This window comes from Ursus maritimus, unplaced genomic scaffold, assembly GCF_017311325.1.
Source record: "Ursus maritimus isolate PB19 unplaced genomic scaffold, ASM1731132v1 scaffold_19, whole genome shotgun sequence".
NCBI lineage: Eukaryota > Metazoa > Chordata > Mammalia > Carnivora > Ursidae > Ursus > Ursus maritimus.
The window spans coordinates 46371258-46385110 of NW_024424341.1; the positions used below are offsets into that span (position 1 = coordinate 46371258).

The 13853-nt window shown below is 57.3% G+C and overlaps 2 protein-coding genes across 14 annotated transcripts in view; both read left to right on the top strand.

Moving 5' to 3' along the window:
* Positions 1–33: 33 nt before the first annotated feature.
* LOC103680284 (leukocyte immunoglobulin-like receptor subfamily A member 6) lies at positions 34–7380 on the top strand. Of its 6 annotated transcripts, none has more exons than XM_040633863.1 (13): positions 34–181; positions 339–374; positions 555–869; positions 1017–1319; positions 1545–1841; positions 2019–2321; positions 2523–2678; positions 3292–3546; positions 3864–3906; positions 3986–4023; positions 4236–4288; positions 5045–5209; positions 5287–7380. In XM_040633863.1, exons 1-13 carry the CDS (start codon positions 148–150, stop codon positions 5431–5433), a joined length of 2145 nt encoding a protein of 714 aa, XP_040489797.1. In that variant the 5' UTR covers positions 34–147; the 3' UTR covers positions 5434–7380. The 6 variants fall into 6 exon arrangements, with proteins under 6 accessions (XP_040489797.1, XP_040489799.1, XP_040489798.1 ...); XM_040633865.1 differs by having other exon boundaries at positions 5045–5089; XM_040633864.1 differs by having other exon boundaries at positions 5048–5209.
* The window catches only part of LOC103680283 (leukocyte immunoglobulin-like receptor subfamily A member 6), a 12190-nt gene continuing 5632 nt past the window's right edge, over positions 7296–13853 (top strand). For 2 of the 8 annotated variants that reach the window (XM_040633874.1, XM_040633873.1), the window contains exons 1-6: positions 10103–10526; positions 10684–10719; positions 10900–11214; positions 11369–11671; positions 11897–12193; positions 12407–12709. In XM_040633874.1, the coding sequence (XP_040489808.1) occupies positions 10343–10526; positions 10684–10719; positions 10900–11214; positions 11369–11671; positions 11897–12193; positions 12407–12709 (1438 nt within the window). In that variant the 5' untranslated portion in view covers positions 10103–10342. Of the gene's footprint in view, positions 7429–10090; positions 10527–10683; positions 10720–10899; positions 11215–11368; positions 11672–11896; positions 12194–12406; positions 12710–12985; positions 13369–13392; positions 13848–13853 lie in introns of those variants that run through there. The other 6 variants (XM_040633870.1, XM_040633868.1, XM_040633875.1 and 3 more) reach the window with 6 other exon arrangements.

A 13853-nucleotide genomic window follows, 5' to 3' on the forward strand; every position in this document is an offset into this window, starting at 1 on the left:
CTGTTCCCCTTCCTGTGGGGCAGCTGACGTGACAACCCCGTGACGGGGAGGGCTGGCATCCGAGTGCCCACACCCTGTGTATCTGTCTGTTGGGCTGGAATCGAGGTCCCTCCATCTGCACAGCCAGGGCCAGAGAGAGGAGACAGCATGACCCCCACCCTCGCGGCCCTGCTCTGTCTTGGTGAGATCTGAGGAGGGGAGGGGACACCCTAGTCTGGGAGGGACTCGCCCCACAGCCAGGCCCTGGTCTGTCTGAGGCCCCAGGGTCAAGAGGCTCACGGGGAAGAGGGGTTCTGCTCAGGATTCGGGGCACAGCTCTCACGGGGACTCTCTTCCAGGGCTGAGTGTGGGCCCCAGGACCCGAGTGCACGCAGGTGAGTCTGTCCCCAGAGTCCCAGTCCCACCTCCTCACGGGGGTAGGGGCCACCCACCAGGCAGTGGGGGACAGAGATCAGCAGTTCTGGGCTGACAGAGGGGGGACCTCTGGGGGTTTGGGCTGAGCTGGGACCAGGGGGTGGGGACGGTCTTGTGACCCAGCCTCTGTTTCCTTCCAGGGACCCTCCCCAAACCCACCATCTGGGCTGAGCCAAGCTCTGTGATCCCCAGGGGAACCCCTGTGACCATCTGGTGTCAGGGGAGCCTGGAGGCCCAGGAGTACCGCCTGCTTAAAAATGAGGGAGACTTATGGACCTGGATCACACAGGGAGGCTTATGGACCTGGGTCGCACAGAAGCCACTGGAGCCCGGGGACAAGGCCAACTTCTCCACCACATACATGACAGAAGGTTTTGCAGGACAATATCACTGTTGCTATCTCAGTCCCACTGGCTGGTCAGAGCTCAGTGACCCCCTGGAGCTGGTGGTGACAGGTGCATGCCCACTCAGGGTCCCAGCCCCAGGCTCTGTCCTCAGGAAGGGGGTCTGCTGTCAGGGTGTCTCCCTCTCACAGCCGAGCCCTGGGGATCATGTGGGGGGATCTGAGCCCCATTTAACACCGCCCCTTCCTCCTCTCCTAGGATTCCATGGCAAACCCCAGCTCTCAGCCCTGCCCAGCCCTGTCGTGGCCTCAGGAGGGAACGTGACCCTCCAGTGTGCCTCACGGTTAGGATTCGACAGGTTTGTCCTGATGAAGGAAGGAGAACGCCAGCCCTCCTCAACCCTGGACTCCCAGTGGGACCCCAGTGGGCAGTTCCAGGCTCTGTTCCTTGTGGGCTCCGTGACCCCCAGCCTCAGGGGGACATTCAGATGCTATGGTTATTACAACAACGCCCCCCACATGTGGTCTTACCCCAGTGACCCCCTGGAGCTGCTGGTCTCAGGTGAGGGAGTCTGACTGTTGCCCCGTCCGTGTTTTGAGGCACCAGACAGGTTACGGGGGCTCTGCTCCCAGGGGAGCCCCAGATGAGAGGGTGGGGTGAGGGGACCACGGGGCTCACAGGTCAGAGACACAGAGGGTGAGGGACAGTGAGACCTGGGGGTCAGGATGGGAGAAGGGAGGTTTGGGGAGAATCAGACCCTGAGATCCATGGCTGGTCTTCTCCCAGGTGTGTCGGGGAAGCCCTCCCTCCTGACCCTGCAGGGCCCTGTCGTGACCTCTGGACAGAGCCTGACCCTCCAGTGTCGCTCTGATGTCGGCTACGACAGATTCGCTCTGTCCAAGGAGGGGGCGCGTGACCCTCCCCGGCGCCTTGGCCGGCAGCCCCAGGCTGGGCTCTCTGTGGCAGACTTCGCCCTGGGCCCTGTGAGACCCTCCCTCGGGGGCCGGTACACGTGCTATGGTGGACACAGCCTCTCGTCCGAGTGGTCGGCCCCCAGTGACCCCCTGGACATCCTGGTCGCAGGTGAGGGCCCACAGGTCAGCCAGGGGAGCCCAGGTGGTAGTGGTGGGACCAGGGGTGTGGGGTCCCAGGGAGGGAAGAGACAGAGACGGGATGGGGAAGGGGACAGACTCCGAGGACAGACAGACTCAGTTCAGAACAAGGGCCGCACAGCCCCTCACCCGCCCTTCCTCTCTCTAGGACAGCTCCCCTACACACCCTCCCTCTCCGTGCAGCCGGGACCCATGGTGACCTCAGGAGAGAATGTGACCCTGCGGTGTCAGTCACGGAGTGCTGTGGACACCTTCCTTCTGTCCAAGGAGGGGGCAGCCGGTCCCCCCCTGCGTCTTAGATCGAAGTCCCAAACCGGGCAGCACCAGGCTGAGTTCTCCATGAGTCCTGTGACCTCAGCCCACGGGGGGACCTACAGGTGCTTTGGTTCCTCCAGCACCTCCCCCCACCTGGTGTCACAGCCCAGTGACCCCCTGGAGCTGCGGGTCTCAGGTGAGGGGCCCCTGACCCTGTCCCCTCTGTGTCCCAACATTGTCTTCAGGGCCCTGTGCCCAGGAGGGCTCTGGTCTGAGATGGGAGTGAGGGGGCTCCAAGGGAGGGTCAGCAGAGGGGTCCACCCCTCTCAGTGAAGGAGGGAAATGGGGTCCTCCCACCCCTGCCCTGTCCTTCGCCCCCATCATCAGAATTCTCCAGGTGGTGGAGGAGGACCTTGGGGGCACATGAGGGAGAAGAGTGTGAGCAGAGACAGGGTCTCTCGGGGGAGCTCCAGCCCCACCGCCACTCCTGTCTTTTCCCCAGATTCCTCTAGAGATCCCGGCCCCCCACCCACAGGGCCAGGCTCCACAGCTGGTGAGTCCCAGGGGCCGCTGTCCAGGGGCTTTTCTTCCAGTCTCTCAGAGATGCCAGGGGAACGATGGGACTCCAGGGGCTCTGAGGCTGGTGGAGGAGGGCTGGGGTGCTCATGGCAGAGGGAGAGGGCGGGAGCCCAGGTCGGGGAGGAGCAGCCAGGTGCAGTGAGGAGTGTGGCAGGGCCTGCTCCTCCTCTGTGTGGGCCTCAGTTTCCCCAAGTGTAAAGGAGAGAGTCGTGGCCTAGAATAGATTTCCCCTCAGTTCTGACCGTGGCTCTGATCCTGGGAGAGGAGGCTCAGGGGGAAGTCCCCACGTCATGAGCTATGGGGGGTACTGTCCCTCTGTAGCACTGATGGTGACATTGTAGGGGGAGGGGAGGAGCACAATGGCTAGGGGTGTTCAGGTCGAAAGGGAATCCGGAATGACCCTCAGCTCCAGAAGATGCTGGGACAGGCCCTGCCCCCAGATGAGGAGCCCAGAGCCCCGACCTGGTGTCTACACAGAGGACAGCATGAGGAGAGCACAGGGAACCCACAGCCCTGGTTCCAGCCCCAGCCCTGCTGCCTCCATGCTGGGCGACCTGGGACACGTGAATGACCTCTCTGCGCCTCAGTTTCCTGTCTGTGCAGTGGGCAGGAAGGGCGGCGATCCCCTGCTGCAGGGCTGTTGGCAGGGTCAGAGGTGAATGCACACAGCAGGTGCTCAGTGAAATGGCATCGCTGGCTCAGTCCTGGTGTGGCTCGTGCCCAAGGTCCCCACTGGTACCTGTACGTCCTCATCGGGGCCACGGTGGCCTTCGTCCTGCTGCTCGTCCTCCTGGTCCTCCTCCTGGTCCGACACCGGCGTCGGGGCAAAGGCAGGATGCGGGGTGAGAAGGGAAGGGGGTGACGGGCCCTGGGGGTAGAAGCTGCCCCGTGGGCCGACCGAGGGTGGGCTCAGGGCAGCGGCCAGAGGGAAACCAGGGAGGTGGGAAAGGCTGGTGTAGAAAGACACTTGCAGAATCTCAGTCAGAGTCTAGAAAGAAAACACCCAGGTGGGACGCACGTGCCCCTTGCTTTTGTTTCCCGCTTTTCAATGTCGGGAGATGGAGAAACACAGTATGTGTGAAGGGCTCCTTCCCTGGCATCACATGGGGGGGTCGTAACCTCCCGGCCCAGAGGGAGGCTGATTCCCAACGCCCTGCAGGGGCTGCAGACCCGGAGGCCAAGGACAGAGGCCAGCAGGACAGGTAACTCCCGCCCACACACCCCCAGACTCCCACCCACCCGCCCCCTCGATGCTCCCCTAACACCCCGTCTCCTCCCCAGATCCAGCCCGGCTGCTGCCGCCCAGGAGGAGAGCCTCTGTGAGAGGAAGGGGGCCGCCCTGGGGGTGGGCTGGGAAGGTCTGGGGTAGTGGGTGAGGACCGAATTCCCACATGCACGACCTCGGCACCTCACCCCACTGCTGAGCCCCCTGGATCACAGCGGCCCCGTCTGGGAGCGGGGCGGGGTCTGCAGCCCTGAGAGGAGAGCTCAGGGGACCTTGCCAAGAGGTACCCCCGTTCTGCCCCCGCAGATGCTGCCGTGGGAGACACACAGCCTGAAGAGGGGGTGCAGCTGGAGCATCAGGTGAGACCCCCGCTCTCGTGCAGACCCCAGGGCCCCCGTGGTGCCAAACTAATCCAGTGGCCACTCTGTCCTCACACCACCCCGTCTCAGCATGGTCCCACAGAGGCCCTCTCCCTCCCTGGGTGCCCTGGCTCATCCTGCTGTGACCTCGTGGGGCCTCATCTGTGCTCCCCTCGCCTGGCTCCCCATCCACTGTCTGACTTCTGGTTGTTGGGGTGCATGCCCAGGTCTCAAGACGGTGCATGAAGAAATGAATCCCCCACAGGTCTCTAGGCCCCTTTCATTCATTCACCCAGCAAATGGGCACAGGGAGCCCACATTTACCACGCCCCCCCCCCCAGTGCTGCAGGCACAGCAGTGAGCAAATCTGACCCGCCCTCCATGAGCTCACCTTATGGGTGATGGACAGTAGGCAAGGAAGTGGGCAGCGTCCTCGAGGGCAAAGTGTGGCCAAGGAAAATAAACCAAGAGAAGGGGGTAGCAAGTGCAAAGGTCCTGAGGCAGCAACATGCTTTATCAGGAACATGGGCCATGTGGCTGGAGCCAAATGAGCAAGAAACAGTGTCAGGAGTAGAGTCAGAGCCGTAGAAAGCATCACACGCCCCAAGGCTCAGGCAGCCCCTGGAAAGCCCACCAGGAAAGTGACCTAATCTGCCTGAAAGTTTGAAAGCATCACTCCAGCAGTAGTGTGGAAAATTGTCTGAGGCGGTGGAGTGGCATCAAGGAGACAAACCTCCCCGCACTGTCTGTCCGCAGCAGAACACACAGGATGACGACCCCCAGGGAGGGACGTACGCCCAGGTGAGCCGCTCAAGATCAACACTCAGACGGGGTCTGGCCACTTCTCCTTCCCCCATGTCGGGGGGATTGCTGGACTCAAGGGACAGACAGGCAGAGGAAGACGGGCAGACGGACTGTCAGGTGGGTCCCTTCTTCTCTGAGTGCCCAGTCTCCCCCCACCCAACCACGTACCTCCCCTGTCACTCTCCCCACAACAGGCTGCTGCATCTGACGTCCCAGAGGATGTGACCTACGCCCAGCTGAACCGCTTGACCCTCGGACGGGAGACAAGTGCATCCCCTCCCTCCCAATCAGGGGAGCCCCCAGCAGAGCCCAGCGTGTATGCTGCTCTGGCCATCCACTAGCCCAGGAAGGACGCAGACCCCGCACTCCAGGGAGGGGGACCGCAGGGACCCTGGAGGGCACAGGAGCTGCCCACAGCGCGTGCCACCTAATGACCCCAGCCAGCCTGGACTCCTCACGGGGACCAGTAGGAGCCCCCGGGACCCTCTGGGAGTCGCCAGATTCTGCCGTCGAAGAGAGTAATATCCCTACACCGTGGGAATCAAAGGAACGGACTACTCAACAATCCATGAATGAAATGAGAAAACCAAAATGGAAATGAGAGAATGTTTACACTGAAGGACAATGGAAATGTTACACGTCAAACCTATGAAATGGGAAAATGAAGAACCAAGAACTTATATATTAGAACAGAAAAAGCCTTCAAAAATTAGTGACGTACCTATTATATCAAGAACGTAGAAAAAGAAGAGCAACTTATTTCAAATAAAGGTAGAAGGGGGAAAATAGTAAGGACACAACTAGCTAGTAACGAGGACACATAAAAAATAGAGAAAATCAATAAAGCTAAAAATGTTCATTTTTGTACACAAGGGTCACATTTGTAAATCCTAGCCACAACAGCCAAGAATAAGAGAGAGAGAGAGAGAGAGAGAGAGAGAGAGAGGCACACATCCCCATTTGAATGGCATCGCACCCTACACACTTTAAATTGATAACAGAACATTATGAACTGTTTTATGCTGATATGTGAGACAATGTAGACGAACTGGATAAAATCCTCAAAATGGAAGCTACTACAATGATGGAGAAGGAGAAAATAGGTATCACCTCATGCATCCATTCAATGCCTCGACTGTGACCAAACCACCCCCCAACCGGAGTATGTGGAACCTGAGGGAAATGGGGCGCAGAGCGGTGGCTGCCAGGGCTGAGGGGTGGAAATGGGGAAGTGCTGGTCAAGATTATGGTTACAGATAACAACATCTATGCGGTTATAAGACCTCAAGTTCGGAGGATCTGATGTACAGCATGGTGACCACAGCTCATAACACCGTAGCATATTCTCGAATGTCGCAAAGAGCGTACACCTCAATGTTCTCGACACATATAAGAAAGGCAACGATGTTATGGGATGGAAGTGTGAGCTGATGGCATGGGGATAATTCTGTAACACACGAATGTGTCTGTTGAGGCTTCATTGGCAATTTCCTCCAAAGCTTTGCACTTAGGAAACACACATACTCTTACGCCCACGTGGATACAATGCATACATACACACGTGCACACTCACACACACGCATACACTCACACACACGCACACACATGCATAGACACACCACAAAGTTATACAAACCCTCCCTGAGAATAAAAAAAAGAAGCAATATTGTATCGGGCCAAGAAGAAATTGACACCAAAACTAGTCAAGAAAATTACAGAATGGAAAAGGCGCAGAAAGTTCTCTCACATAAACTTAGATGTAAATCTCTAAACAAAACGTTCACAAATAAGAGTCAGCAATGTATAAAAAGGACACTACATCATGAGCACCCTGGAGGTGGGGGTGGGGAAGACAGAGTAGCTTAAAAATTTAAAACTCGAACAATATAATCCAATACATTAAGAGTATAAGTAAAAAACGACCATCTCACAAACCAGAGGGCAGGGGGATGGGGAGTCGGGTGAAAGAGGGGAAGGGGATTAATATGTACAAACTTCCAGTTACATATTAAATGAGCCAGGGGATGTACATACAGCTTAGGGAATATAATCGGTAGCGTTGTAATAATGTTTTGTGTGACACATGGTAACTGCACATCTTATAGTGAGCACTGCATGATGTATACACATGTTGACTCGTTATGTTGGACGAATATGTCAACTACACTTTAATTAATAATTTAAAAATAAATAATTTCAACAGATGCAGACAAAGCTTTTGATAAAACACACCAACAATTCGTAATGAAAACAAAAACTCATCAGAAATAAAAAGGTGTTTCCTACAATTTGTGAAGGCCTGGTTATCAATCAGCACCTGGACATCATCTTTAAAGGTGAGAACTTGAACTCCTTCTCTCTGTGGTAGGGATGATCCAAGTATGTTTCTGGGTGGGTTTTTTTTGTTGTTGTTGGTGGTGGTGGTATTTTTTTTTTTTATTTTATTATGCTATGTTAGTGACCATACAGTATATCCTTAGTTTTTGATGTAAAGTTCAATGATTCATTAGTTGAGTATAACACCCAGTGCACCATGCAATACGTGCCCTCCTTACTACCCATCACCAGTCTATCCCATTCCCCCACCCCCTCCCCTCCGAAGCCCTCAGTTTGTTTCCCAGAGTCCATAGTCTCTCATGGTTCATTCCCCCTTCTGATTACCCCCCCTTCATTCTTCCCTTCCTTCTCCTACCGATCTCCCTGCTATTCCTTATGTTCCATAAATGACTGAAACCATAAGATAACTGTCTTTCTCTGCTTGACTTATTTCGCTTAGCATTATCTCCTCCAGTGCCATCCATGTTGCTGCAAATGTTGGGTAATTGTTCTTTCTGATAGCTGAGGAATATTCCATTGTATATATGGACCACAGCTTCTCAATCCAGTCATCTGTTGAAGGGCATCTCGGCTCCTTCCACGATTTAGCTATTGTGGACATTGCTGCTATGAACATTGGGGTGCATATGGCCCTTCTCTTCACTACATCTGTATCTTTGGGGTAAATACCCAGTAGTGCAATGGCTGGATCATAGGGTAGCTCCATTTTTAACTTTTTAAGGGACCTCCACACTGTTTTCCAGAGTGGCTGTACCAACTTGCATTCCCACCAACAATGTAGGAGGGATCCCCTTTCTCCACATCCTCTCCAACAATTGTTGTTTCCTGCCTTGTCCATTTTTGCCATTCTGACTGGCGTAAGGTGGGATCTGGATTTCATGTTCTGCTCTTCAGCTGCATTTTCTCATGGTTGGAACGAGTCGTGGCATTCTGTTATATCAGGTTTCTATTTATTTATTTATTTTTATGTTCTTATTATGTTTGTCAGCCAACATACAGTGCTATCTATATAAGTACTGTTATATAAGTTTTTATTTATTTATTTTTACCTCCAGAGTATTTGACTAATTCTTTTCCAGTTTCTATCTTCTTCCATAATATAACTTCTGTTATTGCTTCAAGAATTCAACGTTCACTTTTTTAAGATTTCACATGCTACCAGTAAAATGAGTCTCCCGTATTCCTGTTTCCCCACGACCTGGGCTATGATTGACGGCTCTGCACACAGTCTTCCATTGCACTCCTTATCGCATTGGGGTCACTCTCTGATGGCCATTCCTGTTGGACACTCGCCTCCCACACACCTGAGTTCCAGACACAGTTGCTCCCAGGGCCGTCCTGAAGCTCAGGACTGAGAGGGGTGGATGGTCGTAGCCCCACTGACCCCTGGCGTCCACTCTCCCAACTCAGCCTCACCTGGGCAGGGATGTGTCCAGCAGGGATGGCTCCCGTGGGAGCCGCACACTCACTCACGGACAGACGCCCGTGGGGGCTCCACTAGACAGAACCATTCCACACACACACAGAGGGGACGTGGCTCAGTGCTGACCTCTGGGCTGCGTCAGAGGGAGAGACATGCCAGTGCCCACCCCGCACATGGTGGAGGGGTCACTCTGCTTCCACAATCACCCAGAAACTGGATGCCCTTCCTGCCTGTGAAGACCTGGCCTCCTCTCCTGGTCACACAGAGGCAGAAATCAAATTTGACGCCCCCCAACTTGACCCCAGGCACTGGAGGTCACTCAGCTTTGGCCTCTGTTTCTGTTGTGCTCCCTCTCAATTCCAGAAATTTCTGTTTCTCTTTCCTGAAATAGGCTGTTGTCAATAATTTCAGAAACATTACAAACAGCATTTCTCAGTGTGAAGAGCACATGGGGTCTCTCAAGGACGTGCATCACTGGTCCACCCTCACTGTGGGGTCTGACACATGGGCCTCTGGTGTCTCACCCACACCGCAATTAATCAGGTCAGGAAACTGACAAGATTGATCCCACCCATGGTCCAGATCCCGCTGACCCCACATCCACTCTGAGAGTGCGGTTCAGGGCATCATGCCACAGACCAGGTCACTCTGGTCAAGGTCACCCGGGCAGTGGACGCTGGAGTAGTATTGACATGAGAATCAGCTTTGTCCCCAGTCAGAGCCTCACCCATGTATTGTTGCTACAGCTTGCAGGCAGGACCCCAGTGTGGGGAGCACAGCTCTGCCCCAGGAACAAGGGTCATCAAGGAGCCAGGAGGGACTTGCACAGGCGTATTCTTATGAATGGGGTGTGGACGGTGTCATAGGAAAATAGAGAAGTGATAGAAAGCTTCATGGAGGCTGTGATAGAAAGAAAGCCCATGGGGCGCCTGGGTGGCGCAGTCGTTAAGCGTCTGCCTTCGGCTCAGGGCGTGATCCCGGCGTTCCAGGATCGAGCCCCACATCAGGCTCCTCCGCTAGGAGCCTGCTTCTTCCTCTCACACTCCCCCTGCTGTGTTCCCTCTCTCACTGGCTGTCTGTCAAATAAATAAATAAAATCTTAAAAAAAAAAAAAGAAAGAAAGAAAGCCCACGCTCCGGGACCAGGAGAGGGGCTGTGCTTCCTTCCCTATTTGCCTGTATTTCTCCTCTGGGCTCATTGCCACTGTGACTTCCCCCTGCGTTCTACAGAGACGTCACACGTGTGTCTGTGCTCACATGAGCTCCCAGCACAGCAGGAACCCACATCCCCTGCAGCATTTCCGGGGTCCGGGCACCCTGTCCATGGTGAAGACCCCAGGAATGTGCTGAGGATGCAGGAGACCCCATGGGGGAGGCTCCAGGAGGGAAGGACATACCCTGGTCTCCTCCCCTGGACGGGGCATCTCAGGAAGCCTCGGGGTCCACTTGCTGCAGCGTCATGGACACCAGAGCCAGGCTAGGTCCTTGGGGATGGGCTGTTCCCCTTCCTGTGAGGCAGCTGACGTGACAACCCATACAGGGAGGACCGGCCTCCGTTTGGTCACACCCTGTGTGTCTGTCTGTCCTGTGGGCACCGAGGTCCCTGCGTCTGCGCTGCTAGAGCCAGAGAGAGGAGACGCCATGACCCCCACCCTCACGGCCCTGCTCTGTCTCGGTGAGATCTGAGGAGGGGAGGGGACACCCTAGTCTGGGAGGGACTCGCCCCACAGCCAGGCCCTGGTCTGTCAGAGGCCCCAGGGTCAAGAGGCTCATGGGAAAGAGGGGTTCTGCTCAGGATTCCAGGAACAGCTCTCACGGGGACTCTCTTCCAGGGCTGAGTGTGGGCCCCAGGACCCGAGTGCACGCAGGTGAGTCTGTCCCCAGGGTCCCAGTCCCACCTCCTCACGGGGACAGGGGCCACCCACCAGGCAGTGGGGGACGGAGAATAGCACTTCTGGGCTGACAGAGGGGGGACGTCTGGGGGTTTGGGCAGAACTGGGACCTGGGGGTGGGGAAGGTCTTGTGACCCAGCCTCTGTTTCCTTCCAGGAACCCTCCCCAAACCCACCATCTGGGCTGAGCCAAGCTCTGTGATCCCCTGGTGGACATCTGTGACCATCTGGTGTCAGGGGAGCCTGGAGGCCCGGGAGTACCGCCTGCTTAAAAATGAGGGAAACTTATGGACCTGGGTCACACAGGGAGGCTTATGGACCTGGGTCGCACAGAAGCCACTGGAGCCCGGGGACAAGGCCAACCTCTCCACCACATACATGACAGACCGTTCTGCAGGACGATATCACTGTCGCTATCTCAGTCCCACTGGCTGGTCAGAGCTCAGTGACCCCCTGGAGCTGGTGGTGACAGGTGCGAGCCCACTCAGGGTCCACGCCCCAGGCCCCAGGCTCTGTCCTCAGGAAGGGGGTCTGCTGTCAGGGTGTCTCCCTCTCACAGCCGAGCCCTGGGGATCATGTGGGGGGATCTGAGCCCCATTTAACACCGCCCCCTCCTCCTCTCCTAGGATCACATGGCAAACCCCAGCTCTCAGCCCTGCCCAGCCCTGTCGTGGCCTCAGGAGGGAACGTGACCCTCCAGTGTGCCTCACGGTTAGGATTCGACAGGTTTGTCCTGATGAAGGAAGGAGAACGCCAGCCCTCCTCGACCCTGGACTCCCAGCGAGCCCCCAGTGGGCAGTTCCAGGCTCTGTTCCCTGTGGGCCCTGTGACCCCTAGCCCCAGATGGACGTTCAGATGCCACGGTTATTACAACAATGCCCCCCAGGTGTGGTCCTACCCCAGTGACCCCCTGGAGCTGCTGGTCTCAGGTGAGGGAGTCTGACTGTTGCCCCATCCGTGTTTTGAGGCACCAGACAGGTTACGGGGGCTCTGCTCCCAGGGGAGCCCCAGATGAGAGGGTGGGGTGAGGGGACCACGGGGCTCACAGGTCAGAGACACAGAGGGTGAGGGACAGTGAGACCTGGGGGTCAGGAGAGTACAACGGAGGTTTGGGGAGAATCAGCCCTTGAGATCCACGGCTGGTCTTCTCCCAGGTATGTCGGGAAAGCCCTCCCTCCTGACCCTGCAGGGCCCTGTTGTGACCTCTGGACAGAGCCTGACCCTCCAGTGTCGCTCTGATGTCGGCTACGACAGATTCGCTCTGTCCAAGGAGGGGGCGCGTGACCCTCTCTGGCTCCTTGGCCGGCAGCCCCAGGCTGGGCTCTCTGGGGCAGACTTCGCCCTGGGCCCTGTGAGACCCTCCCACGGGGGCCGGTACACATGCTCTGGTGGACACAGCCTGTCGTCCGAGTGGTCGGCCCCCAGTAACCCCCTGGACATCCTGGTCGCAGGTGAGGGCCCATGGGTCAGCCAGGGTCCCGGACCCTGCACAGGTCCTGCCAGGGGAGGCCCAGGTGGTGGTGGTGGGACCAGGGGTGTGGGGTCCCAGGGAGGGAGGAGACAGAGAGAGACAGGGGATGGGGAAGGGGACAGACTCTGAGGACAGACAGATTCAGTTCAGAACAAGGGCCGCACAGCCCCTCACCCGCCCTTCCTCTCTCTAGGACAGCTCCCCTACACACCCTCCCTCTCCGTGCAGCCGGGACCCATGGTGACCTCAGGAGAGAATGTGACCCTGCGGTGTCAGTCACGGAGTGCTGTGGACACCTTCCTTCTGTCCAAGGAGGGGGCAGCTGGTCCGCCCCTGCGTCTTAGATCGAAGGCCCGAGCTGGGCAGCACCAGGCTAAGTTCTCCATGCATCCTGTGACCTCAGCCCACAGGGGGACCTACAGGTGCTATGGCTCCTCCAGCACCTCCCCCCACCTGCTGTCACAGCCCAGTGACCCCCTGGAGCTGCGGGTCTCAGGTGAGAGGCCCCTGACCCTGACCTTTCAGGGCTCTGCCAGCTCTGGACGCATGTCTCGGGAAAGCCAGACACAGTAATAAATGGGGGGTCACGGGGGCTCCAAGGAGGAGGATCCAGCCCAGGAGAGGTTGGAAGGATCCACAGTCTCCCCCGGGGTCCCCGTCCTGCAGTCTCAGTGGAGGGAAGGGGTAGGGGCTGCAGGAGGGGTGGGTGGAAGAGGACGATGGTGAGCAGACAGAGGCCTCCCACTCACCTCCTGCCACCTCCGTATCACAGTCTGATCTGGGGTGTCGGCCCCACGGGACATTGTCCTGGAGAGAAGCCTCCCACCTGTGGGCACTGCTCCGCCACCCCCTGTGCTCCCCGGGGGGCCTCCACGGCCCTCGGTGCCCACCTGAGACCAGCGAGGCCCAGCCCAGCTCGCGGGAGTCCCGGGGATGCCGCACCGCGGGTCCGAGCAGCTGGCGGCCAACGCTTGTACAGGGTCCCTGTGCCTGCTTCTCAGGCCTTCGAGAGCAGCCCCTGCAGCCAGGCTGGGAAGGGCCCGCAGGCGACAGGGATGCCACACTCAGAAGCAGGTCCTCTCCCCTGGGGCGTCGCTTAGATGAGATGCTCACCTGCCTGGTGGGGAACAGCCTTGGCCGCTGTCGCATCTCAGCACATTCTCAACGCGCCTCGTTTAGTTACGTACGTGCCGCGTAAAGTGCAGGGATTCATCGCTCACACGACCTTCAAGGCCCTTGAACTTCATTCGTACAAGCGGTGTCAGTTCGCAGCCTGTCCGAACAACCGCTCAGCGGCCTTACCGCGGCTCCGTCAGTCTGAACGCTGGTTGAGGCGCCTAAGGCAGCGCCGGCTGGGGGCGCTCACGGGCTGGGACCCGCCGCGCTCTCCCTTTCCGCTGGGCTCCGCGCTGCGCACGTCACCGTCGCCTGGACACACGGAAATCTCCCTTCTCGGGGCTCCATGCACTGCGGCGATTCTCACTCCGAAGGACGGAGGAGGATGTCCTGAGGCCTCACGTCAGGGCAACAGCTTGATTTACACCCAAACTTCATTTTAAAGCAAGCTCATGAGAACCACTTTTTATATCGAATGCGCTGTTGACCTACGCATTTCAGCCCATTTTCCTGCTTCATTAGGG